Source organism: Mytilus californianus, unplaced genomic scaffold, assembly GCF_021869535.1.
Source record: "Mytilus californianus isolate M0D057914Y unplaced genomic scaffold, xbMytCali1.0.p SCAF_15, whole genome shotgun sequence".
Taxonomy (NCBI): Eukaryota; Metazoa; Mollusca; class Bivalvia; order Mytilida; family Mytilidae; genus Mytilus; species Mytilus californianus.
Window position 1 is genome coordinate 19957766 of NW_026262637.1, and position 27910 is coordinate 19985675.

General features: G+C 33.5%; 2 protein-coding genes across 2 annotated transcripts; both read right to left on the minus strand.

Annotated features, from left to right (window-relative positions):
- Positions 1-2844: 2844 nt before the first annotated feature.
- Positions 2845-27858, minus strand: LOC127725599 (deformed epidermal autoregulatory factor 1 homolog). Its single transcript, XM_052232685.1, has 7 exons — positions 27256-27858; positions 22733-22938; positions 21911-22109; positions 21505-21630; positions 10847-10953; positions 10358-10489; positions 2845-4437 (listed from the first exon to the last, which is right to left on the minus strand). Exons 1-7 carry the CDS (start codon positions 27668-27670, stop codon positions 4159-4161), a joined length of 1464 nt encoding a protein of 487 aa, XP_052088645.1. The 5' UTR covers positions 27671-27858; the 3' UTR covers positions 2845-4158.
- LOC127725612 (uncharacterized) lies at positions 16646-18531 on the minus strand. Its single transcript, XM_052232701.1, has 2 exons — positions 18234-18531; positions 16646-17662 (listed from the first exon to the last, which is right to left on the minus strand). The coding sequence occupies exons 1-2, from the start codon at positions 18316-18318 to the stop codon at positions 17148-17150; spliced, it is 600 nt and encodes a 199-aa protein (XP_052088661.1). The 5' UTR covers positions 18319-18531; the 3' UTR covers positions 16646-17147.
- Positions 27859-27910: the final 52 nt, after the last annotated feature.

A 27910-nucleotide genomic window follows, 5' to 3' on the forward strand; every position in this document is an offset into this window, starting at 1 on the left:
ACGCTGGAGTTGTCTTTCTTTTACCAATGTATGAGCATACTAACATTCACTTTAAGTATGTAAAATACGGAACCGAGTTCGGAATGCGGGTTGGAAGTCTGGTCAATGGTAAAAGAAAATTGAATGCGTCATTTTCTAAAAACTGAGAACCTTTATTCAACAAACAAAATTTTAAAATCAATTTGCTGTCAAAATCTGCCAAAATATCAAAATTAAGCATGTGTACAGTATTGTAAATAAATGCAGCACCTATGTTTTGGTAACACTGTCATCTTGAAATACATGTATGCATATGGGGGAGGCTCTTCTTCATGAAATTCCTGCAGGTATTTTCTTAAATAGAACCCCAATTGACTGGGACAGAATCAATTTATTTTTCCATTTGTTGTATCTGGTGTAAATTTACAGGCGAGGATCCAAGATTTTTGAAAGGGGGACATAAATCTAGAAAATTGAATATAAACTACTGGGCGGAGCTAGGTGAAATGTTTTTGGACTAAACTAAGCTAGATGTGTCAGAATGACACAAATGGCCCTGCTCTCAAAAAAAGCGTAAAGTCACTTTTAAGAGTTGAAATTTGAAAATGAAAGTCTGTATAACTGTTCTTTTCACTAAATTTTCAAAGTCCAAAGCCAGTAACTTTGGCACAAATCAGTGCAGCAGAACCTGACGTTAACTTAATATCTGCAACTCATCATAGTAGACACACATACTAAAAATCAGCTCACTTTGTGAAGATATTTAAAAAATCAAAGCACCATCGGTGCTGTGATCCAGCAATTTTTTAGTTACAGGTAATCAGCCATTTTTTTTTTATTTCATTTTCAATATTTTTTTCTTTACACAAGCTTCTGTAAGACATTTATATAGAGACAAACATCACAACTTTTGGTAAGTGATTTTAGCCCAAAATGCTAACTTGTGTTTAAACACTTTTAACAGAAAAGAAACTAAGGGACTGAAAAAAATACAACAGACAACACAAGGATTGAAATATAGAACGTCATCATTTTCATTATTATTTCACTAAAAAATTACCAGTTATTTTTCCATTTTAAAATCACCCATTTCAGATCATGAAATTCTCAGCAAAACAGTGTACTTCTTCTAACTTGAAGGTACTTCTGATAATCAAAGTAATCAAAATTACTGATGGAAAGACTGGAAGAGTTGTGTGGATAATTTAAAATCATATTCTCAGATATTGTGGTGAACAAAAAAGACTTGATATATCATTAAATTCAGAAAGATAATTGTTTTTTTTTTTAAGTTGATAAAACCAGCTTGTCTCCCTTAATGTACTTGTAAATGGTTGCTTTTGGGAGTATTTCTATTTTTAAACATAAGAGTAATGCATATTTGTTTAATGTTAATAAGCAAATTAAATTAACCTAAATTATCTACTAATATCAGATGATTATAACACTGATTTTACAAGTAAATTAGACTTAGCTTCCATTTTTATGCCCCCACCTAGGAGCATTATGTTTTTCAGTCTGTGCGTCAGTTCGTCTGTCTGTCCGGCTTCAGGTTAAAGTTTTTGGTCAAGGTAGTTTTTGATGAAGTTGAAGTCAAATCAACTTGAAACTTAATACACAAGTCATGTTCCCTATGATATGATCTTTCTAATTTTGATGCCAAATTAGAGTTTTGACCCCAATTTCAAGGTCCACTGAACATAGAAAATGATAGTGCATGCGCTTCAGGTTAAGGTTTTTGGTCAAGGTAGTTTTTGATGAAGTTGAAGTCCAATCAACATGAAACTTCTTAATACACATGTTCCCTATGATATGATCTTTCTAATTTTAATGCTAAATTAGAGTTTTGACCCCAATTTCATGATCAACTGAACATAGAAAATGATAGTGCGTGTGGGGCATCTGTGTACTATGGTCACATTCTTGTTTATACATATTTTAATTTTGTCTTTTCTTTGCAAATAAATGCATCTTTTTAATCCTTAAGCATTCATCTTTGAGACATAATTTACAGATAAATTTTATGTGGTGTAAATCAAGAGTGATTATAGGTATACAATTGAGGTCAATAATTGACAATACATTGTGTATTAAGATATAAATCGAGCTGTATAAGTGTCTATTCAATTATGTAATACAAGAAATACTTACTGTGGTCAATTAAGATTGGCATTGATGTGGAGATAATTCTGATTACTACCCCTACCTCTTTCACATTAATTTCTAAATAGTAATTTATTCTAAATTTTGATTAACAGAGGAACTATAAGCAAGTGTAAATTTAAAATAAAGTGGCTGTTAGACCAATATTTTCTTAATTTGAGGGCAAATAACATGTCAAAAGTTGACAGAAGATGATTAAAATGGTGTATAAAGTTTCTGCAAATCGTAAAAACAAATAATAAGTTTCATGATATGTCTTCAATTTAGAATTCAGCACCATCTCAAAATCCAGAGTGATCACATATATCCAACATGGCTGAATCAAAAATGTCTGTATAACTGATATTTTCACAAAATTTTCAAAGTCTAAAGCCCTTAATTTCAGCAAAATCAATGGTGCTGAACCAAACATAAGTCATACATATGTAACTCATCATATAAGACTCACATACTAAAAATCAGCTCAATATGTGAAGGCGTTTAGAAAATAAGTCTGTATAACTGTTTGTTGTGGAATGACAAAATGACAGATAAGGGTAAAACTATTTGGCCCTGACAACTTTGTTGAGGGGCCATAAAAATGAAAATTTTTCCTATCAAAGGGATTGACCCTCTACGACCTTCCCTGAATCTGCCAGATTTTTTAAATGCTTGGTGGAAAATGAAATATGACTTTAGGATATGAAAAGAAAAAGGTTGGAATATCAAGATAATGCTTTGTTTTTATTGACACATAAAATAACTAACACATTTGCATTTCATTTACAATACCAAAAACAGTAAAAGGAATTTCAGACATAAACAATTTATATACACATACAAAAATATATACACAATACACAAACAATTAACTACTGCATCTTTTTAAGCACTTTTGACAAATTGTATTGCAATTTCCTCCTTTTCTGTAAGCTGCGTCTCATTTTATATGAAATTGATATGTTTCATGTGACTCAATTAGCTACAAATATTTCAAATACACATGCAGAAATGTAATGATGATAACATATGATATATTAACTAGTGGGGTAAATGTGAGGTTTTTGAAAAAGGAAATATGTATGAAGAATTTAACACTGAATAACACATATCCACTAGTCGGGTAATTTCTTTTGTCCATTAAGCCTGTTCATTTTTTAACATAACATAAAAAGATGGAACTTGCAGGATAAACAAAATACTGACCAGCACCTTATTATCTGACACCTAACAACAGATGTTATACCAACATTTTGTTTAAATACATTTGGTGCTATATTCTGTGAAAACAGAAATAAACATGAGTAAGACCTAATTCATTTAGCATTTCATCATTTATCTCAAAGTATTTCTTATTTACAATGAATAGACTGCAGTTGAAAGGCAGGTATGATGTATGTATCCAGACCAAAACTGTCAAATACAGTCATTGATAAAGCTCAAGTTCAAACTTGCCGTCTACATAATTAAAATTTAAAAAATACTGAAGAACAATGCAAGGAAACTTCTTTAATTTTCAAAGCTGTCCCAGAGAATACATTTTGAACTAAAGTTTTCCAATTGCAGCACGACTTTCACATTCTTTATTTTTGTAGACTTTTTTTTTAAAGCTTTATAAAACATTACCGTTTAACATATTGACAATCTTTATCTTGTAAACTGACCCTTTTGATATCCAACAATTCAATTCTTTTATTCATAAATAAAGCATTAAAATTAAACAAGGTGTTACTTTAAAAAAATATTTCAAATGTTTTAAAACGGCTGTAACAAAAACATACATGTATTCCAATTTAGCTGTATCGTATGTATTATTACCATAGCAACTAATAAACATGACAAATATCAAACAGATATCATAAATACTCCATTCAAAAGAACTAGTTTTGAAAAATGCATTTTACATGATTTGTTTCATGAATATACCATTTTGATTGGTAAGAACTCATTTATGAGTGTCTTAAGGTCATTAAAAAATATCTCTGTTTATAACAGAAATGTTAGATTTCATCTATTCCAACAAGTGAACACCTATTTTCAACCATCCACTCCTTTATCTTTGTCAGAGTCGTCTTCTACCATTTCACCATTAATCATTTCAACATGAATCTGATTTTGATCATTTTGTTGTTGTGCCCAGTTATCATTATATGTAACTTTATCCACAGCAACTACAGTCACAGAATCAATTTTGTCCTGAAGGTCTGCCCTAGATGATGCCAGTGCATGCTGCACGGCCATTTCTTTCTGTGCCCTCTCTTCCATCAATGCTCTGGACATTTGTATTTGGAATTCTAATCTAGTTTGTTGTAAAGCCTACAAAAAATCTCATTCAGTAACTATTGTAGGTAATTTCCTCACATATCAAATGTAACAATACTAAAATGATATATATAGACCTGCATAAAACCTGCATTTATGCTGTAAGTAAAATTACTATGCTCTTGCACTATGTTCCCAGGATTTTGATACCTAAAATGACCACATAATCCTATTTCAAAATTCACATTTACATGTGATTGTCCGATGTCAGGATTGACTGTTGGTCTTTAACGTCACTTTCAGCACTATTAGCTAAATCATGGTGGTCTGTTTAATTGGTGGAGGAAGCCAAGAGCCAGGGGGGAATCACCAATAAAACTGACAATCTTAGTAAATTAAAATTAGAGTAGAACAATCTGCCATGTGCGGGTTTTGAGGTCACAACCTCAGTGTTGACAGGATATTGAAACAGTAAACAACAAACACCACTCAACCACTGAGCGCCTCCCCCACCCCATGTCAGGAACCTCCTCAGTAGTTGTCATATGTCATATCTTAATGCTTTTTTGTTAGTTTGAGAGTTGGGTGTTACTAGCAGATCTTTTGATGTTTAATTTATTCACTACTTTTATAGACTCTGGATGATTTACGTCAGAGGTTGACATATTGTGAAGACACCTGTTCATTTTTACAGACTATGTTATGGTCCAGATATCTTTAGTTCATTAAGTTGGGTTGCTGTCTATTTGACAAATACCTCATATCTATTTTTATTCATATCTAGATGTGCATGTATGAATGAATAGAAATATAATTTTATTTCAAATTTTCTATATATAATAAGTATCTAAAAACAGTTCTTATGTATGCCTCACATACATAATAAATCATTGTTAGTAAAGATAATCTGGGGAATATTTAGTTCATTAATATGAATGATTCAACCTTTTACAGGATGGAAACATGTACAAATGTAAAAAAAGGAAGATTTGTTTTTTTGCGTGACATAAATTGAACTGTACTTTTTGAGTGTAGGTGTACCATAAAAGTTTGCATTCTGTTGAAGAAAAATTTCCCCATGTCTGAGACCAGGGCCTAATCTAGGATTTTGAAGAGGGAGAAGTGACTTCTCCTTCCAAGAGAGAGAAGGGAGAAGTGGTCAATTTCTTGGAGAAGTGAGATTCCATTACCGTTTCGGTTGCATCGTGTTTTCATGCTTATCACTAAGGAAATTGTTTTATATTCAATAAAAGATATACTTGCAGTTTTTTCATATGTTATTGTACACAATGTATATATAGAAAGTTCTTAATAAAAAGGTTTAGACAATATATAGTTGTTATTTATTTATTGATACCATTGTGTTCTAAATAAAATTTGTTGATTGGGACAGGAGGGAGTAGCCTAGTAATATTATCATGATTATGATGCATTAAATTCATGTGCAACTGCCTCAATTTATTTAAGTCCAGAAAAAATATAACTCCCAGTTTTCCTGTTGAATTTCACATGACTGGGAATTTAATTTATATCACCACTTGTCATTATTTTGTAAAACATTATTGAATGTCCAGGACCGTGATTTTATAGGTTAGTTGTAAATTGAGATTATCGTTAAAGATTGTAAGTCTATAAATGAAAATATTTTTCAATCGCATATTAATTATCCGACAAAGAGCTAATTTCTATTATTTTTTTAAAAATATCATCCATATCAACGAAATGGTCGTGAGAAACAATCCACTGCTGATCACAACCTGGTCGAGTGTCGTACGTTTGCCATCACATTATCCATCAGCAGTCTTTCTATCTTTTATATTTCAATTTCTATTCAATCAATATAATAAATCTACCGTTAATTCCAACCTTTTACCTACCGAATAGTAAAATTGATCGACTCGTGTAAGTTGTAAAAATAAAACAAATCAGCTGAGTGATTACGCAACATCCTCAGATGAAAATTATCGTAAAATGATAACTTAAACAGACGGTCAGTTTTCCGTTTGAACAGTTTTGAAAGTTATATCCGAGGATGTTCAAAGTCGCCGTTGTATTTATCTAATTTGATCGTTGACAGTATTAGTCCTTGGTCGTTTCGAAAATCTCGATTTTCCTTGTCAGCCGCCATTTTTTTTACCTGTGAGACTTGTCAATCACAAGTTGTCTCCCTTTTACCGATTTTGATAGCGATTTGACTTCGCTATGAAGTCAGTCGGCCGGCGAGATTTAGCGATTTTAAAAATTCTTTGGCGACTTAAATCGTCATTTCGCCGGCAAGATTATGGCCTGTCTGAGACAACTGAGCCAGACAATATAATCTTACATATATGAAGAAAAATTAAACCAAGCAAATATTGCATAGAACAAATTAAAGAATTTCTGGTCAAACCATCATTAGTGACATTTAAAAGGAGCATGCTAACCATTAACTGTGGTAAAAATGAAGGAATGTCAGCTAAAGCTAATATAAACAAGAAATGATTGTAACAGGATGCTGTTACGAAGTCTCCCAAACGAAGCTCCCATAATTCGTAATTCCCAGGGTCGCCTGACATTGGGCAACGTCCAGTGAAAATTGGTTTGGTCCAGTAAAGTTATATGCATTAGTGATGCCTGGGGACTAACCTTGTATATCATTCAAATCATCTTGGCATGACAAACCAGAATATATATGGTTTAGGGGTGGGGATCTCGACCATTTACAAGATACTAGAACATTGGGGGTGGGGAGTAACCCCTGGGGACTGGCCCTATACGTCATTCAAATGTTCATTACATGACGAACAGGAATATATATGGTTTAGGGGTGGGGATCTCAACCATTTACAAGATATTAGAACATTGGGGGTGGGGGGAACCCCTGGGGACTGACCGTATATGTCATTCAAATGTTCGAGACATGACAAATAGGAATATATATGGTTTAGGGGTGGGGATCTCAACCATTTACAAGATATTAGAACTTTCTCAAAAGGCAGGGGGTCGGGATGACCCCTGGGAACTAACCCTGTATATCATTCAAACCATCTTCCCATGACAAACCAGAATATATATGGTTTAGGGGTGGGGATCTTGACCACTTAGAAGATATTAGAACTTTCTTAAATGGCAGGGGGTTGGGGTGACCCCTGGGGACTAACCCTGTATTTCATTTGATGTGCTTTATCATGACAAACCAGAATATATATGGTTTAGGGGTGGGGATCTTGACCACTTACAAGATATTAGAACTTTCTTAAATGGCAGGGGGTGGGGGTGACCCCTGGGGACTAACCCTGTATTACATTTGATGTGCTTTATCATGACAAACCAGAATATATATGGTTTAGGGGTGGGGATCTTGACCACTTACAAAATATTAGAACTTTCTTAAATGGCAGGGGGTGGGGGTGACCCCTGGGGACTAACCCTGTATTTCATTTGATGTGCTTTATCATGACAAACCAGAATATATATGGTTTAGGGGTAGGGATCTCGACCATTTACAAGATATTAGAACTTTCTCAAATGGCAGGGGGTCGGGATGACCCCTAGGGACTAACCCTGTATATCATTCAAACCATCTTAGCATGACAAACCAGAATATATATGGTTTAGGGGTGGGGATCTTGACCACTGACAAGATATTTGAACTTTCTTAAATGGCAGGGGGTGGGGGTGACCCCTGGGGACTAACCCTTTATTTCATTTGATGTACTTTATCATGACAAACCAGAATATATATGGTTTAGGGGTGGGGATCTCAACCATTTACAAGATATTAGAACTTTCTCAAATGGTAGGGGGTCGGGGTGACCCCTGGGAACTAACCCTGTATATCATTCAAACCATCTTAGCATGACAAACCAGAATATATATGGTTTAGGGGTGGGGATCTTGACCACTTACAAGATATTAGAACTTTCTTAAATGGCAGGGGGTGGGGGTGACCCCTGGGGACTAACCCTGTATTACATTTGATGTGCTTTATCATGACAAACCAGAATATATATGGTTTAGGGGTGGGGATCTTGACCACTTACAAAATATTAGAACTTTCTTAAATGGCAGGGGGTGGGGGTGACCCCTGGGGACTAACCCTGTATTTCATTTGATGTGCTTTATCATGACAAACCAGAATATATATGGTTTAGGGGTGGGGATCTCGACCATTTACAAGATATTAGAACTTTCTCAAATGGCAGGGGGTCGGGATGACCCCTAGGGACTAACCCTGTATATCATTTAAACCATCTTAGCATAACAAACCAAAATATATATGGTTTAGGGGTGGGGATCTTGACCACTTACAAGGTATTAGAACTTTCTTAAATGGCAGGGGGTGAGGGTGACCCCTGGGGACTAACCCTGTATTTCATTTAATGGGCTTTATCATTTAGAACATTTTCAATTAAAAAGATTGTGTCTATCACAAAAGGTTTTCAATTTATAATCATTTGAAAATTTTAAAAAATAAAATCCCATAGGGTTCTATAGTAAAACCCTCTACTCTTTTTGCCCCTCAAAGTACCCCTTTATAAACCCCATTGCACAAACGAAACCCTGATTGCACCACTAGACATGTTAGTCTAACATATTGTGAAACCCTAAGTTAATCTGACAAGCGGTTTTGGAGAACGGGTGCGGACAAGTTCAAATTTAAAAGCGGCGGAAGAAGAAGAAGAAGAAGAAGAAGAAGAAGAAGAAGAAGAAGAAGAATAATAATAATAATAAGAACTGAGCAAAAACAATAAGTCTTCCCAAACTTCGTTTGGGAGACTTAATAATCAGGGTTGGCAAAAACCCGGGTTTTATGAGTATTGCCCAGCCCAGTGGGAAATACTGGGAAAACCCGGGTTTTACCGGGTAATACTGGGCAATACTGGGTAATATGAAATATTGCCCTGAATTTTAAAGAGGATTCAGTGATTAATCACAAATGCAATACATTAAAGTCATACACTTCAATTTGTTTTTTTAATAAATAGAACTAATATTAAGAATTAACAATTCTATGTAAGGAAAATTACTTTTAATCATTTTTTGTTCATAACTAAAAATGTTTACTAAGTTTTAGCATGCATATGTTTATGTACATCACCAATTAATATGTAATTATTCAGATTATAATACAGATTTGATAATATAGCAATAATCAGCCTTTTGATTTCTTTAAGTGTTCATGGCCTTTCCCCTTTGGGTGTTTATTTAGAAATATGATTGTATAACATTAAAATTTACAATTTACTTAAACACTGCAATAAAATGCTTTTTTTCAACTTGGATTTAATATTGAAACAAAGCTTGGAAATTAACAAGGTATCCTGAAATGTCCAAAACTTGTATTCTGCCTACATAGAATTAGTGGATAAAAGGAAGAAATTGAATTTTCAATCTTCAGGACTGACCCTCAATGGTTATCTGTATAATATGTATTTATTTAGCTATGATACTATTAAACTACAACAAGTCTTTACTATTTTGTGTAAAAATAAGCTTGAAAAATCATATTACCCAGTATTGCCCAGTATTACCCATTTCTATGAGTATTGCAAAGCCCGGGAAAAACCCAGGTTTTCCCGCCCGGGTAATACTTTGCCAACCCTGTTAAAATAATGCATGTTTCTAAGATCCATGATCTATGCACACATTAATTCCCCTGGTTTACAATTTCCCCCTATTTAACTATTCTCTCATTGTTACACAACTTGTGATACTGTGGGTTCATTATTTTTCATGGATTTTGAGGGTATAAGGAAACCAGGAATTTAAGTGTTCAATAAAGGAAAAATTTCATATTGATTTGTATGCAGAATATGTAAAACCCACGACATAAAATATCCAAGTAAATACATTTTTTTTCTAAATCCACACAAATTGGTTCCCATGAATATATATTAATCACAGTAACCTTTCAAAAATAATTATTGCAAGGATTTGTATTTAGAATATATGTCATCAGACAAAACCTTTCTGTAGAAAGATCAAAACCTACTTCTTGTTTTTCTTTTTCACACTGCATTTTGACTTGCTGTATGGCAGCTTCTCTGCTTAACTGACTCTGCTGCTTGGCTTGTTCTACCATGGCCTTCAGTTGCTGAGCTTGAGTAAGAAGATTATTAGCCATCTAAAAGAAGATATGATTGTCTGTGATTGTTTAAAAGAAGTATCCTGCGTTGAAGTAACAGTCAGAAAAATTAATAAATCAAATCATACAGCATATTTCGTTTCATTCCATTTGTATGCTGAATGTTGTCCTTTTTCATTAACACATTACAGAAGTTGTTTATACAGATATGGCTTTTCAACAATTTAAAAAACCTGCAAAATCTAAGATAGTTTAAATCAATAATGATGTAAGAAACTGAGATACAGTCCAAGGTTTAACCCCAGCATTCCCTCAGTAGCTACATTTAAGTGAAACAAAACTATGCAATAATTCAGATTATATTATATATTTATATGGCACAAAATAATAATTTACCTCTTCTAGCTGCCACCACTGACGTTGTTCATTAACATCAGGTAAAGATATTGCAGATCCGTGAGGTGTCTTAGGTGTCATTGGTATGGACGTCATCATTACAGCATCTGAAACAAAATGTGACAAGTAGTACATCTGTCATTTAAGTAGTGTTCAACCTTTTGTTATTCCACTGACCAAGATTAAAAGGGTAATGGCCAAAATAAAAAAAAATAATTTAGTTCTGCCACATGTGCTTGTTCAAAGTCAGGAACCTCATCAGTGCTCGTCTTTAGTTATTTTTAATTTTTTTTGTCATTTTGAGACTTTGATGTTGATGGCAAATCTTTGCTGGTTCTATTAAATTCATGCACAAATTTTCTAGATTTGGAGCAATTTGAACTTTGACATTTTGTATAGATTCCAGTCTATCATTGAAGACCATAATTTGACCTTTAAAAGTCTTTCCATTTTTTGTGCCCTTGGGTTGTTGTATCATTGACTTAAACCCCTGGCCCCACATCTCTTTTCTTTCAGCTTTTTTGTACTACATGTATCATTCTGGTAAGGGAACCATCATTACAGCATCTAAATGCTATAGTATGAGCATGTCCTATTATCGGCAATCTGTACAGCAATTGCTAACAATGATTTCATGCATTAGTCTCTTGTGCATCTACCTCCATTTATTAATGAAAGGTCAAGAAAAACTTATTCCCAGTATATATCTGATGATAAGAACAGTCTGGCCAATTAATAATAAATTTATTTATTTGAAATAATGAATCAAATAACTTCTGCATTTCAACATAAAGACAAAATATTCTATCATGGCAGATATAGGGACAATAGATTCATAATATATGATGGAACATCAGATGAAATTCTTGATTTTTTTCGTCTAGCAAATAATTATAACCCCTTATTGAAGTTCACCTATGAAATCTCAAACAACAAAATATCGTTCTAAGATGTTCTTGTAATTACGGTAAAGGTCAAAGATTTACAACACATGGCATTCTTGACCTTGAAATACATTTTAAAGAAACAAATTCTTATTTCTATCTGCACAGAAATAGCTGTCACTCACAGCATGTATTCCGAGGATTTATTAAAAGTGAGGCAATACGGCAGATAAGAAACACAAGTGACCACAACAAATAAATAAACAAACGAACTAATTTTAAAGTGAAATTATTAGATAGGGGTTATGATAACGTCAAAATAGATGATAATATTACTGATACTTTATCAATTGACCGTATTGAATTATTACAACAAAACAAATCGAAGAAAAAAGAAAATATTCTGTTAGTTTTAGTAACTAAATATAACCCATATATATGTAAAATAAATGTTGATAGTGTCCACATGTGGACAAAGATGATGCCCCCGCTTGCATAGCATATAGTTATAAAGGGACATAACTGAAGAACGGTAAAAGTGACGCTACCCAAATTTGAACTTGATCTGAGTTTTGTGGTAATAAGCATTGTGTGTAAGTCTCATAACATTTGGTTGAGGCTAACTTAAGTAGAGAACAGAAACTAAAAATTCAGCAATTTTTCTATTTGTAAACACGCATAACTCTAGAACGGTTGTGTATAAGTTTTATTACATATTTGGTTGAGACAAACTAAAGTTAGAGAACAGAAAGGAAATTTTCAACAATTTTTATGTTTATAAAGGGACATAACTCAAGAATGGTAAAAGTGTTCTCTCCAAATTTCGTACTTAATCAGTATTATGTAGTAATAAGCATTGTGTATAAGTTTCATAACATTTGGTTGAGGCAAACTAAAGTTAGAAAACAGAAACAAAAAATTTGTACTTGATCTTAGTTTTGTGGTAATGAATATTGTGTATCTATAGGTTTCATCATGTTTGGTTGGGGCAAACTAAAGTTACAGAATGGAAACTAAAAATTTTGCAATCTTTTGATTTATAAAGGGGCATAACTCAATAATGGTTAAAGAGACACTACCCAAATTCAACTTGATCTGTGTTTTAACAGTGGAAGTCAAAATTAAACATTGCATTGTATAAAGCATTGATTGTAGTTGATTCAACTATAATCATGGACAAAGGAAGATAACTCCAATTTTAATCAAAGCACGAAAGCGCTGTAAAGGCAGTTAATTACAGGTTGTGTGTATTTTAAGTCCAGTTATATCATTATCTTGCATAGTACAGTGTACTTATCAGAGGTGGCTTTCAGTATTTAAGATTTAGAGTTCTCTAATGATATTGAATAAGTTTTATGAATGTCATATTCTGAGCACTATATGAAAGCGATTGTTCTCACTTGTTTATGAACTAGTGCATTATGTCCAGTTTGTACCTTTTTTATCTATGTTTATAGTCAAATTAGTTATCAAATGTACCAGGATTATAATTTAATACGCCAGACGTGTGTTTCGTCTACATAAGACTCATCAGTGACGTTCAGATCAAAATAGTAACAAAGCCAAACAAGTACAAAGTTGAAGAGCATTGAGGACCCAAAATTCCAAAAAGTTGTGCCAAATACGGCTAAGGTAATCTATTCCTTGGATAAGAAAATCCTTAGTTTTTTCATTGGCAATCATAACACATCTCCTTATTTATATAATGATCTATATTCAACGACCTCAGGTACAAAAAAAAATGTATGTAACTAAACTATGATGGGAAACCTTTGACTTCTTTCTTTATATAAACTTTTGATTTGGTACCATAGAACTATGTAGAGTAAATGTACATTGCAACATGTCAACTCTTTCAACTCCAAGCAAAATTATATTTCCAAGCATAAAGTAATTTATTAATGAAATAAAATGCTCCGCTGGGGCACAGCTTGATACGACCGCAGAGGTCGAACCTTGAACAGTTGGGGCAAGTATGAACACAACATTCAAGCTTGATTCAGCACTGAATTTGGATTGTAATTAAATATTTGACACAGCATAGGTTTCTGACACAGAATGAAAGTGGTCTAAGATACTTAAAAAAATTTAATTTACCTATTCAAACCATATCATTATTATTTGCTTTTATATATACATCAGAAATAACCAATTTAAAATGGAAAATTTTAAAGAAAAAAAAGGAAAAAGAATCCCCCCCCAAACTTTTTGAACCCCCTTATGATTCATCACCCCAAAACTCAATCCCAGCCTTCCCTTTGTGGTATGGTACCTTGCAGTACAATTTCAGAGAGATCCATACACTTGAACACATGTTATTGTCTGGAAACTAGAAAAATGCTTGTTTTTTGGCCCCTTTTTGGTCCCAAATTCCTAAACGTTTAGGGCAATTACCCCCAAACTCAAACCCAGCTTTCCCTTTGTGATATGGAACCTTGTAGTACAATTTCATAAAGATCCATACACTTACACACAAGTTATTGCCATGAAACTAGAAAAATGCTTGTTTTTTGCCCCTTTTTGGCCCCTTATTCCTAAAATTTGGAGGCAATTACCCCCAAAATCAATCCAAGCATTCCCTTTGTGATATGGAACCATGTGATACAATGTCAGAGAGATCCATAGACTTACACACAAGTTATTGTCATGAAACTAGAAAAATGCTTGTTTTTTGCCCCTTTTTGGCCCCTAATTCCTAAAATTTGGAGGCAATTACCCCCAAAATCAATCCCAGCATTCCCTTTGTGGTATGGTACCTTGCAGTACAATTTCAGAGAGATCCATACACTTGAACACAAGTTATTGTCTGGAAACTAGAAAAATGCTTATTTTTGACCCCTTATTCCTAAACTTTTTGGGCAATTACCCCCAAACTCAATTCCAGCTTTCCCTTTGTGATATGGAACCTTGTAGTACAATTTCATAAAGATCCATACACTTACACACAAGTTATTGCCATGAAACTAGAAACATGCTTGTTTTTTCCCCTTTTTTGCCCCTAATTCCTAAAATTTGGAAGCAATTACCCCCAAATTCAATCCCAGCATTCCCTTTGGATATGGAACCTTGTGATACAATGTCAGAGAGATCCATAGACTTGCACACAAGTTATTGTCATGAAACTAGAAAAATGCTTGTTTTTTGCCCCTTTTTGGCCCCTAATTCCTAAAATTTGGAGGCAATTACCCCCAAAAATCAATCCCAGCATTCCCTTTGTGATATGGAACCTTGTGGTACAATGTCAGAGAGATCCATACACTTACACACAAGTTATGTCTGGAAGTTACAAAAATGCTTATCTTTGGCCCCTTTTTGGCCCCTAATTCCTTAACTGTTGGTACCATAACCCCCAAAATCAATCCCCACTTTCCTTTTGTGGTATTGAACTTTATTTTAAAATTTCATTGAGATCCATTCACTTAAACTAAAGTTAGAGTGCGAAAACTAATGTGTCTTCGGACAATGACACTGACGACGACAACGTCATACCAATATACGACCACAAAAATTATTTTGCGGTCGTATAAAAAGGAGTTCTTAATTAAGAAATAAACTGATACACTGAGCGCAGCTGGATACACCCGCAGAGGTACTACCCTGAACAGCTGGGGCAAAAATGGACACAATATTCAAGCTTGATACAGGTCTGAATTTGGATTGTAATTAAATATTTGACATATTATAGTTTCTGAATAAATGTAGTCAATGAACTTGAAATCGGTTATATGAATTGAATTTATATTCAATTAAAGATTTCTTGCTGTTGTGCAATACACTGTGCTGTTGTGCAATACTTAATAAATCTTTGCCAGACTATAAACAAATAAAGTTCAATTTCTTCTCAATGTCATATTTGAAATTTATGAAAATCAATAGGGAGATTACATCAATAGCTATAAATAATTCACCAAAGTTTCATGTGAACTGCTTAAAGCATTTTTGAGTTGTTGTCTAAAAACTGGAAAATCCCCCCTTTTTTAATGAATAAAACCCCATAACTCAGAAATGTAAAATCTAAAATTTATAAAATTCTAAAGGGAGCTTACGGATTGATAATTTAGTCTTAGATGCAAGATTTTTTTATCAGTTGTTAGTGGCTTTGAACTAGCTGTCAGTAACTGCGAGTACTCTCAGATTTGTACTAAGTGTCTTTTTGTTGTTTGGATGTACAACTACCCTACCACGTCCACTTGTATTTGTATTTATCCATCTGATGAGTTTAGCCTCTTTCAACTGATTTTTATAGTTCTTTCTTATATTGTACTGTTACACCACTGTCCCAGGTTAGGGGGAGGGTTGGGATCCCGCTAACATGTTTAAGCCCGCCACATTCTGTATGTACATGTATGTGCCTGTCCCAAGTCAGGAGCCTATAAAAGTGTAATTCAGTGGTTGTCGTTTGTTTATGTGTTGCATATTTGTTATATTTGTTCATTTTTTTACATAAAATAGGCCGTTAGTTTTCTTGTTTGAATTGTTTTACATTGTAATTTCTGGGCCTTTTATAGCTGACTGTGCGGTATGGGCTTTGCTCATTGTTGAAGGCCGTACTGTGACCTATAGCTGTTAATTTCTGTGTCATTTGGTCTCTTGTGCATGTGTGGAGAGTTGTCTCATTGGCAATCATACCACATCTTCTTTTTTATATTTACATCAACAGATATAAAAAATTCACCAAAGTCAAGGTGAGACAACAAAACTTAGTTATTAGATCTCTGAAATTTTTTACAGGGTACGAGTTTTTCTCATTGTTGGAGATTGTACGGTGACAGTAACACCTGTAACTGCTTAAACCCATTTCTTATGCACTTTAGTTTGATAAACTCACTGAATATCATACCACATCTCCTTATTTTTATATGCATTACAATTTACATGTGCATGTAATTGTAAATATATATATATCAGAACAAAATTCATTGTGTCACTTTTATTTATGCATCCTTTGGCACAATACAAGTTCTAAAATTACACAACATAAAACAACTAAATGTTATTTCAGATGAAAGTTTTGTTTCAGTTCCATTCATAGGATTTATTAGAATTTTGTATGTTTTGCCAAGTCCAATAATTCGCTCTATGTGACATAGAGACATAGTTGACTAAACCACCAGGTGTCGAACATTCAAGAATTTTCAGTGTTTCTGTTTTTATTTGATGAAAAGGCAGTGTTTCTGTTTTTATTTGATGAAAAGGTTGCCTGAGCTCTAGGAGCTTTAGGTTTTATCACGGGATATTCTGTGCTGTCAATAATAATCCAAGTCGTAGGAAACTTTAATTTGAAGTTGGATGGTGAAAAATACCTGACTAAACCACTAGATGGCCAAGTGTTAGCCTCACACCACTGTTTAGACATAAAAACAATCCATGTATACACAATATTCTTAACACTAGATTCAATCTAGAATCTAGACAGTTCAAAGTTGGTTGTATGATGCCTCAATTTCATCAAAGTCATAAAAAAACTGATTTTCAACTGACACCCTATCAATTTGAAAATATATGTATCTCAAACAATGTGCTGCTGGACCAAGTGTGGTCAAAACAAATAAAAATTTAGTATACAACTCTAAACCGGTATAAAAATGCATGGCTGTGTCACGTGTCTTCATTTCAAAATTCTCTGCTGAAAACATAGGCATTGATGGTGTTTGCGTAATTCCATCTGTGAAGCTCAACATTAGCTCGGCAGTTGGTGGTGGACAGTCATAAATCCTTTCTGCAGTATGAATGACTTCTTCAGGAAAACCAACTTTACAATCAAAACTTTCCTCTAGATTTCTACTACAATATTCATCAAGTTTAGTTCTTTTGTTTTCACAGGAAACTGCCCTGATTTTTCTTTTTGCAGACGATTCAGTCTCTTGCTTGGTCCAGGAAAATAGGCTGGGAATTGCAGTAGACTTAAGTCTCTGTATGGTGGGTTTGCGCCCTGAAAAAGGTTATAAAACATTAGTTTTTTTATAAATTAAATGAACTTCCATTAGCAATGTATACTTTGTACTACCTGGCGAAATATTAACTAGATTTATTCATTACAATCTGGATAAAACTATGTTTGCCTGATTCAATGTATGTTATGTAAATCCAAAGGACAAACAATGAGAGACTTATGCAACAAACGCACATTGTTTGTACCTAAATAACTATAATATAGATGAGAGCATGTCATTGTTTTGTTCCTGTTAACATTGTCATTGATATTTTTCAAGAAAGTCTATGAGGCATAGCTTATGCATTCCTGTCATTACTACATTAGCATAATTACTGCTAAAATAATTCTCAGTATGATATACCTCTTGTAAGAAATCATTATAATTGTAGCAATCACCAAAAAATCTCAAACAGATCACATTGAATCGTAATCCAAAAAATTATGACGTCTTGAATTACCCACCCCCTTTTATTCTAAAACGATAATTGCGGTTGTAAACAGACTTTGGTTTATTCGCATGGCGATTACATATATAACTATATATTTCACAAAGAAAATAGAGTTTTACCATGAATAGTTTCCTGCACGTAGTCTTTTTCAGTAAAACGTGCCTTGCAAACAACAGCTGATTGAGATGGACTCCACGATATCATCGTGTTCTCGTCCAATCTGCGTATGGGCCATGGCGTTGATCCAACTTTTCCTTCTTTTTAAGTCATTTGGAAATGCATGTCCTCCTCTTAAATGACATCCAGGTACACAACAACAAGTACTTGGCATCGTTAATTAAAAATATAACTGAAATAGTTGCACAGTGTAGAAACCGGAAGTAGAGGAACAGGATCCGCTACCACGGCGCCACCTATCCAGGAACGATAATTTGCTACTTTAATTAATTTAACTGCGAAAATAAAGTTAGACGGGTTCACGTGCATAAACAGAAATGCGCTTTAAATTGTATAATATAATTCATGTTCAGTCGACCTTTGATTATTATATCAACGACTGAAATGATTTATAAACATCTAGATTGCAGATAACACTCGAAATTAACCCGAGCTCTTTCCACACGGAATTCAAATAATTCTAGTTTGTCAATCGGTTGACTGCTTATAATGCAAAATACTAATATATCAAAAGTTTTTAAAACTAAGAAAACACAATGATCGTTTCTCTATTTCCCAATGTAAATGAAATGAAACAAAAAACATTTTATATCGCAATAAGAAGAGGAGAGAATTCAACATTTCCGGATCTACTTGGAGTCTAAAGACCCCCCACGTAGATAAGTTGGATATCGCGGAAGGAAGGATTAACCCGGCAACTAGAAAGGCATTAAAGCACTGCCTTTAAAAATTACTTGATATTTAGAAGAAAATAAAAATTTTGCAATTTTTCCATTTATAAAGGGGCATAACTCTAGAACAGTAAAAGTGACGCCACCAAAATTCAAACTTGATCTGTGTTTTGTGGTAATAAGCATTGTGTATAAGTTTCATAACATTTGGTTGAGGCAAACTGAAGTTAGAGAATGGAAACTAAAAATTTAGCAATTTTTCCATTTATAAAGGGGCATAACTCTAGAACGGTTAAAGTGACGCCACCAAAATTCAAACTCGATCTGTGTTTTGTAGTAATAAGCATTGTGTATAAGTTTCATAACATTTGGTTGAGGCAAACTCAAGTTAGAGAACGGAAACCAATTACGTACAGACGGACAAGGGTAAAACTTAATGCCCCCACCGCTATGGCAGGGGCATAACAAAAAAAACGTATCATGAAACACTGGTATTTATTGCAGTTTGCCGAAGAATGTGTACAAGTATTCAATGTTGCACCAATAGTTGCATATAGCAGACATAAAAGTATGGGAGACATGCTTACTAGATGAAAGTTAAAGACTTCAACATAAAATTGACAGTTGGACCACTGATGATGGCAAATCTGTCATACTATCTAGATCTATTGATGAAGAATCAAAATATAAATATATCAATATATACATGAATAATTTTCATATTTGATTATATTAAAGTAATGCATCTTACAATGACCATCCCAAGCTTTAAATGCCTAAACACTAAAATAGTGTCGGGTCCTATCATGCAATATGGGATGCGTGGTTGCATGGGTGTTTTATAATAACAAAAACAATGCCTAAGATTTTCTGTATACCAATCAAATCTATATTGGTTCACAACTTTACCAAGGCTATAACTTAAACAAGTTATTACAAAAAATAACAGGTATACTGTTATCCTGGGAATTCTGACAGAGTTGTCTCCTCCTGTCATGAATTGTGTTGAAATAACACGTCTGTTTTTGTACAAAGAAACAATATCTGTAATAATGCCTTTCATTTATCACAGATATCTTTGTCACGTGAAACCCAAATCGGGTAAGATACTTTTAAATCTACCGCTGTTTGTTTTGTTGTTAAGATCTCGTTTGATTTCAACAGGTTTACATAATTATCATTAACACCATTTTCGATAAACAATATAGGCACAGTGATTACCAGTTTGTTGTATTTTTTATGATAACTTCGTCTTGAATATATTTTTTGAAGCAGAATTGATTTAATATTTTCATGTATTTGGGAATATTTGAGCAATTCCTCAATGATACCTTATGATAAAATGGTTATAAATCCTTCATGAATGATTGTATACCAAGAAATGAAGATATCTGTTAATGGCACATTAATTATCCAATAGAGAGCTGATTTTTTTGTTTTTATAAAAGATTTCTCTCTTACCATTAGAAAAAATTGGTCATGAAAACAAATCAAGCTGATGATCACTTGCTGTTTACCTGTGCTACTTGTAAATCACAAAATTGTTGATTTCTACTATTTTTTTTTTGGCAACATTACTTCTCTATGAAGTCAGCCAGTCAGTGAGTTTTAGCTATTTTCAAATTTTTTTTGGCGACTTTTGGCAGCAAGATTATGTCCTGACAGATATGGCAAATATGGTACAATATTTTGTATATTACATACAAAAGATGGTACCATAGTTTCTTCAGATCACAATAAGAGTAATCAAAGCGTGAATGCGCTGGAAAAAGCATTTGCCGTATATTTTACAGAAAATGTTATATTCTACAGTAGATCATTTCTTTTCAAATGCTTTCGTACGAAATACCAGGCATGGTAAACCAGTTCAGTAATGCTATATCTTAATACCACAAATTACCACAGGAAATAAACACGACTTGTTGCAGATCCGCAAACACAGTAAGGTTTACCAATACAATACTTCGGTTAAATTAACAAAAGTATTTTGATATTTAAACAAGCAAGAGAGCCCCTATGTATTCTTTTATAACAGCAAAATTTAATTCGTAAAAAATAAAATTAATAATTATTTGGTAATAAGAATGATCGAGATTAGCCGAAAGAGGGCGCTGAATTTCTTGTATCACTGCGTTCGAAAATGAAGTCTGTTACGTAACCTATAGTGGATCAAAATTTCTAAGTAAAAGGGTTAACTATTAAACTTCCATTCAAATATTGCGTTTGAGGAATGCTTAATCAAATGAACTTAATTCCCAATACAAAAGTCAAGCAAACACATACTTTTACACAATTTTGAAAGAACTGTAGAATGAAAATGTGTGCACTCTATTTCAAGTAAACAAAATGGCATTTACACGATAACCATAAAAGCAAATGCTTTTAAAAATAAAATACTTGTAACAAGTATAAAAAGTTTCGTAAATAATGTTTGTGCCTTCAACATATTCAAGATTGTCTGTGAAATGCTGTAGCAATATTCCTGTAAAAGGAATCAAATGTCAACAATAACAATTGTCTGATCTTAGAAGTAAGACATTACCTCCTGAAATAAGATTTCCATGTCCATCAGTGGTCAATATCTGGACAGTTTCTCCCTCTGTATTGGTCACTTTTATTGGATGGGCATGTTGCTGTGGTTGTGATGTAGCAAGAGAAAGCATCATACCTATATACAAATATTTACAATTAGCTCATTCATGAAATTTTGACATTATTAAATAGAAGAACATTGTTGTATAGTAAATTGTTAAATGTTGAAAATTACATTATAAAAATCTTTAATTTTCTGTTGTAATAAAATTGAGATTATAGTCCACAAGATTCAGTTGTGTAATTTCAATAGTAGCTATGGATATAAAACAAATAGTAAAGTCAATTCTCACTTGCAACTTAATATAAATATTTACTATTGTAAAATTTTCAGCTCTTTAAGTGTTATAATTTACCATGGTCTTTCCCAATGGAGACTGGTGTAAGTGTTGCTGGAATCATTGATGATGATGTTGGTGTTTTTGTAGAATTTAGACGTTGTTTCTTTGCTACAAATTGTGGTGAAGTAGTTGGGGCTGGAGACAATGGACCTGGTCCACTTTCGCTGTCTTTCTTTCGTCGTTTATAAGGCACAAATAATCGAACAGGCCCTGTCTGAAATGCAAAGAAATAAAAATGTTTGTTTGATGGGTATAATCTCTTACTTTATTACATAAAAAAGCCAAATTTTAAAAATGGACATCTCATGATCAATAGGGTGAAAGTACAATACTTTGTTCTCAAATAATTCAGAAACTGTTTACGTTTCAATTAATAATAATCACATACTTAATATATTAAAAAAAAAGGAATCTTAATCTTATTAGTCAGAACAACTCATAGTTTTTTTGTATAAATATATATTATTTGTTTCATTGTCATTCATACCATGGCCACATCTCCTTAAATTTCGCCGTGATATAGCCTTTTTGTGCTGATGCCGCATAAAGCATCAACAATCAATCAATCTCCATAAATTTTTTATTATTTGTTTAATCTTTATTTCAAAAGCTGCTTTTATCATGATTATACACAAACCCCCGAACAGTATTTTTATGTGTAATTTTTTTCCAATTCTCAATAACACAAAATGGTCTAGTTGAAATTTTAAAATTCTCAAACATGTGTTGTTTATGATGGGATTATAAGTCAAATATTTTCTATCTGGGAACCTGCTATGAATACCTGGAGAAATTTTTTTCCAAAGAGCTATGAATGTGTATTTATAAAGTACTTACTACAGCATCGTCATCACAGCATGCTGCACATGTACAGGAAGTAGCATGCGGCTGTAAAATATTATCATCTATCAGACACTGCAATGTCCGACCACCATATCTTATACTTCTCTTCCAATCTTTACTACTGGCTCTTCCACTGTGTGCCTCAAACTCGTTTGGGGTAAACCAATCCTCTAGACTCTTTATACACCGACCCCTACCACCTAAAAAAAGAATGTATAATTAACCATTTAATGGTATACAGATAGTGTGGAACTATACACAAGAGCGCTGCAAACAACGTTAATGTAACAGTATCACAGATTGATTAGGTACAGCATAAATTTGCAATTATGCAGACTAGCTGCATACAAGACGTCCCAATAATCAATTAACATGCAATACATAACTCTTCATATGCATTTTCCACTTAAAGAAACAGTTTCAAGAGGCAATGTGTTAATAAACCAATAGACTTATATCAATGACAATGGGATCTAATTACATGTACCATAATTCATTCTTCCCATCAAAATCTTAACATCCCAAAAATATTTAAATAATACCTACATGTACACAGGGCTTTCAAAATTATTTTTAGCCAGCCGGACATTTTATATATTATCCCGATTTTAATCCCTTAAGAGTAAATAAACAAAGGGCAATTATGGTAATCAGTTGCCGAGTTGGCCATCCCAATGATTGACATGAAAAAAAAACGATATTTAACTTTCTTTGATTCAAATTCGAAGTTCTGACGTAAACTGTTAAATTGGCAGTGCATCATTCGAAGTGTGCAACAATAAATTACATTAGCGTACTTATATTTGCCTTAGACTCTTTATTTGTGCAAAATAACGTTGTCAATAAAATGCTCCGCAGGGCGCAGCTTGATACGACCGCAGAGGTCGAACCCTGAACAGTTGGGGCAAGTATGGACACAACATTCAAGCTTGATACAGCTCTGAATTTGGATTGTGATTAAATATTTGACACAGCATAGGTTTCTGACACAGAATGAATGTGGTCTAAGAACTTAAAAATTTTAAATTGGACATTCACCTATTATGGTCCAATATCCAAAATCTAAATACATGGTTAGATTCAGCATATCAAAGAACCCCAAGAATTCAATTTTTGATGAAATCAAACAAAGTTTAATTTTGGACCCTTTTGACCTCAATGTGGACAAAGTTGATAACGGGGCCCAAAAATCAAAAATCTAAATACATGGTTAGATTCAGCATATCAAAGAACCCCATATATTCAATTTTTGTTGAAATCAAACAAAGTTTAATTTTGGACCCCGATTTGGACCATAATCAAAAATCTAAATACATGTTTAGATTCAGCATATCAAAGAACCCTAAAAATTCAATTTTTGTTAAAATCAAACTAAGTTTAATTTTGGACCCTTTGGACCTTAATGTAGACCAATTTGAAAACGGAACCAAAAATTAAGAATCTAAATACACGGTTAGATTCGGCATATCAAACAACCCCAATAATTCAATTTTTGATGAAATCAAACAAAGTTAAATTTTGGACCCTTTGGACCTCAATGTGGACCAATTAAAAAACGGGTCCCAAAATCCAAAAACTTAATACACAGTTAGATTCAGCATATTAAAGAACCCCAAGAATTCAAGAATAAAACCCCATTGAAATTGATCAAGAAATAAGCAATTTATACGAAGTATCTTCTTTTGCACAATACTGTGCAATTGAATATTTCTTGCTATTGCGCAATACTGTACAATTGACAATTTCTTGCTATTGCGCAATATTGTGCTATTGGATATTTCTTGCTTTTGTGCAATACTGTGCAATTGAAGATTTCTTGCTATTGCGAAATACTGTGCAATTGAAGATTTCTTGCTATTGTGCAATACTGTGCTATTGAAAATTTCTTGCTATTGCACAATACTTATTATATAATAATTTTCACATCCTGTTTGGTGTGTATCTCCTACCATATCATTATTATTTGCTTTTAAATATAAATCAGAAATAACCAACTTAAAATGGAAAATTTTAAAAGAAAAAAAAAAGGAAAAAAAGAAAAGAAAAAAAAATCCCCCCCCCCCCCCCAAAAATTTTTTGAACCCCCTTATGATTCATCACCCCCAAACTCAATCCCAGCCTTCCCTTTGTGGTATGGTACCTTGCAGTACAATTTCAGAGAGATCCATACACTTGAACACAAGTTATTGTCTGGAAACTAGAAAAATGCTTGTTTTTTGCCCCTTTTTTGGCCCCTTATTCCTAAAATTTTGAGGCAATTACCCCCAAAATCAATTACAGCCTTCCCTTTGTGATATGGAACCTTTTGGTACAATGTCAGAGAGATCCATACACTTACACACAAGTTATTGTCTGGAAGTTACAAAAATGCTTATTTTTGGCCCCTTTTTGGCCCCTAATTCCTTAACTGTTGGTACCATAACCCCCAAAATCAATCCCAGCCTTCATTTCGTGGTATTGAACCTTATGGTAAAATTTCATGCAGATCCATTCACTTAAACTAAAGTTAGAGTGCGAAAACCAATGTGTCTTCGGACGACGCCGGACGACGCCAGACGACGACGCCAACGTCATACCAATATACGACCAAAATTTTTTTAATTTTTGCGGTCGTATAAAAACTTTGTTTTTAATCTACCGGATGTTATCTTGACAATGGTAAAACATGGACCAGAGACGGATACGTAAATTCCGTGTACATTTGCAAAGCATGAATGAGTGGAAGTAGCTCCTTCTACTTTATTTCTTCAAGAAAATATTCGAAATAAACATGAGATAAAGGTATCAATGACAATTTAAGCATTTTTTGAAGAAATTAGGATGCATAATTAAATTTCACACCTGCGCACATGCATAATTTAAATCTTTTTGACTTAATTAATTAGATGCAAACCGCTGAAATGTAAGAAAATAACTTTGAATAGACCGATCAATGTCCGTTTCAAAATAGTTTACCTGTCACCTGAACAGGTAAATTTCAGCTGTTCGACAACTAATTAGCCTTGATTAAAATGAAAAGGTATTAAAGTAGGGGTTGTTTTGATAGTACTTAATGATCATATCACTTTTATGACCGGAAATGTGTGGCTGTTAAAGGCAAAATGTTGGGTCAAAAAGATCGCGAATTCTGTTAAAATGACCGTCTTTTAAAGCCTTGAAAACTAAAAAGTAGATGACCGTTTCATGCTTTGCCCAGCCGGACTTTTACCGGACATTATACAAATGTCCGGCATATATGACCGTTTTGGAAGCCTTGCATGAACATGTTCAATATAATACCAAGAGATCAATTAAATTTTCGTGTATTACTGCATCATATTTGTACTATAAATAACAAAAAAACAAAAGTGTTCCCTACATGTATTAAATATCTAATAGACTTTTGAATAAGTTACAATGTATATACATTTGAACATGTACATGTACTGTACAGTATTCAATAAAACTTTTGAAAATCATACAATTATTGGTGATAGACAGCCGTTAACAATTTTCTTGCTACTTCAAATGTATACAGAAAAGAATGTATCTGATTTTTTCCTGCAATTTCAATGTAACATTTTTGAAGCAGTACACTATTAAGTGCCAGAGAAATAGTGGTCCATGTGCTCATTTCGGAGCTAAAAACTTAAATTTTTAAATGCTGAAGGCAGAGATCTTGAAAAGTGGTGGTCCGAAAGGTTTTGAACAACAAAAATTGCAAAGAACCGACACAATTTTGGTATTTTGAATAGAAATAATAGTGAGGACAAGCAGATTTTCTTCAAGGACCACCAGAGAAAAGATTTCGAGGACTTTGCTGAAGATCCCATTTCCCTGTTTCAGTGTTCGACACTAAAATTATTTCACAGTTTCTTCTTTATAGAATACCGTTGTGCAGCTACATTATGTTAAGGCTGTATATCAAAAGGCTATAGGAATTACTGTTACAAATGTACATGTATATAAAGAATGTGTGATAATGGTGATAAAAGAGTGAACAGTCTCAATTTGGTTCAAATCAGATTTCATGTGCTTAAATATTATGTTACTTTGTCTTAATTTAAATTCAAGTTACCGATTTGATGATGTTGGTGATCCTTTCGTTTTATTTATGAAGGCAGTCTGGCTTATTATTAGCAACATTGCAAAGAGAAAATGCATTAAATTTTGAAAGCAGTCAATTATCTGCCCTTGCTACTGTATCATATGCCCTTAACATTAAATGGAGTTGCCTATATCTGGTATTATGTTTCAGATTTCAAAAACCCCACATCCCCTGGAATATTAGAAGACAGAATGTGTTGAAAAGAGAATGGTTGGCACATACTGCTAATATAGTTTTTCAATTATATATAAATATAGATGACTTTAAAATTCATGCATTTCCCCGTACATTTCTGATGTCACAATGTTTTAGACATTAAGATGTCACAGTTAAAGTCGATTGTTCAATAAAGTCATTTAACCGGATAAACTTCCAGTCCCGTCAAATGGCGAAACTCATTCATAAACAATAGCTCAAAATTGGTGTATACCTGAACCAAATTTTGCTTTGTGCAATTCTCCGTTTGTATTTTTGCACCGAACTGGTAAAACTGGATCATGAACTGAATCATCCCATTGGTACCGTAAACCTTTTTCTCTACTAAGGGGTGTTGCAGGTGTTGGAGGGGGGAGTGGAGTTGAAGGTGTTTTCAGTCCAGAATCAACAGTTAGTGTTTGATCATGAATCACAATGTGTGTTGTTTTAAACTGATTTTGTGCATTCACATTTTCTGCAAATTGTTCAGCTGACAGAATGCCTTGAGATGTGGCTACATATACATGTTCTGCTGAGATTGAGTTGTCATCCGCGTGGTCTCGTGTCCCGTCTTCGTCGTGTTGTTGTTCTTCCGTGAATGCGGAATCGTCACCGTTCGGCAGTTCCTCGGTGATGTCGACCTCAGACATATCGGAAAGCCATGGGCGCCTTATTTGGCAATCATACCATTTGAACGTGAATTTACATCATCGAGGATGTTCATTAAACAATATTCATTAAAATGTATACATTGCACACCAAAATTAACGTCACATTCCCTTGTTTATCAACAAATGTCGGAATTTTCCGTTGATTAACGAGTCATGGCGGAAATGGTCTGAGGGGATAGTAGTCTCTAAATTCTGCGCAATATATTATAATGAAATAAA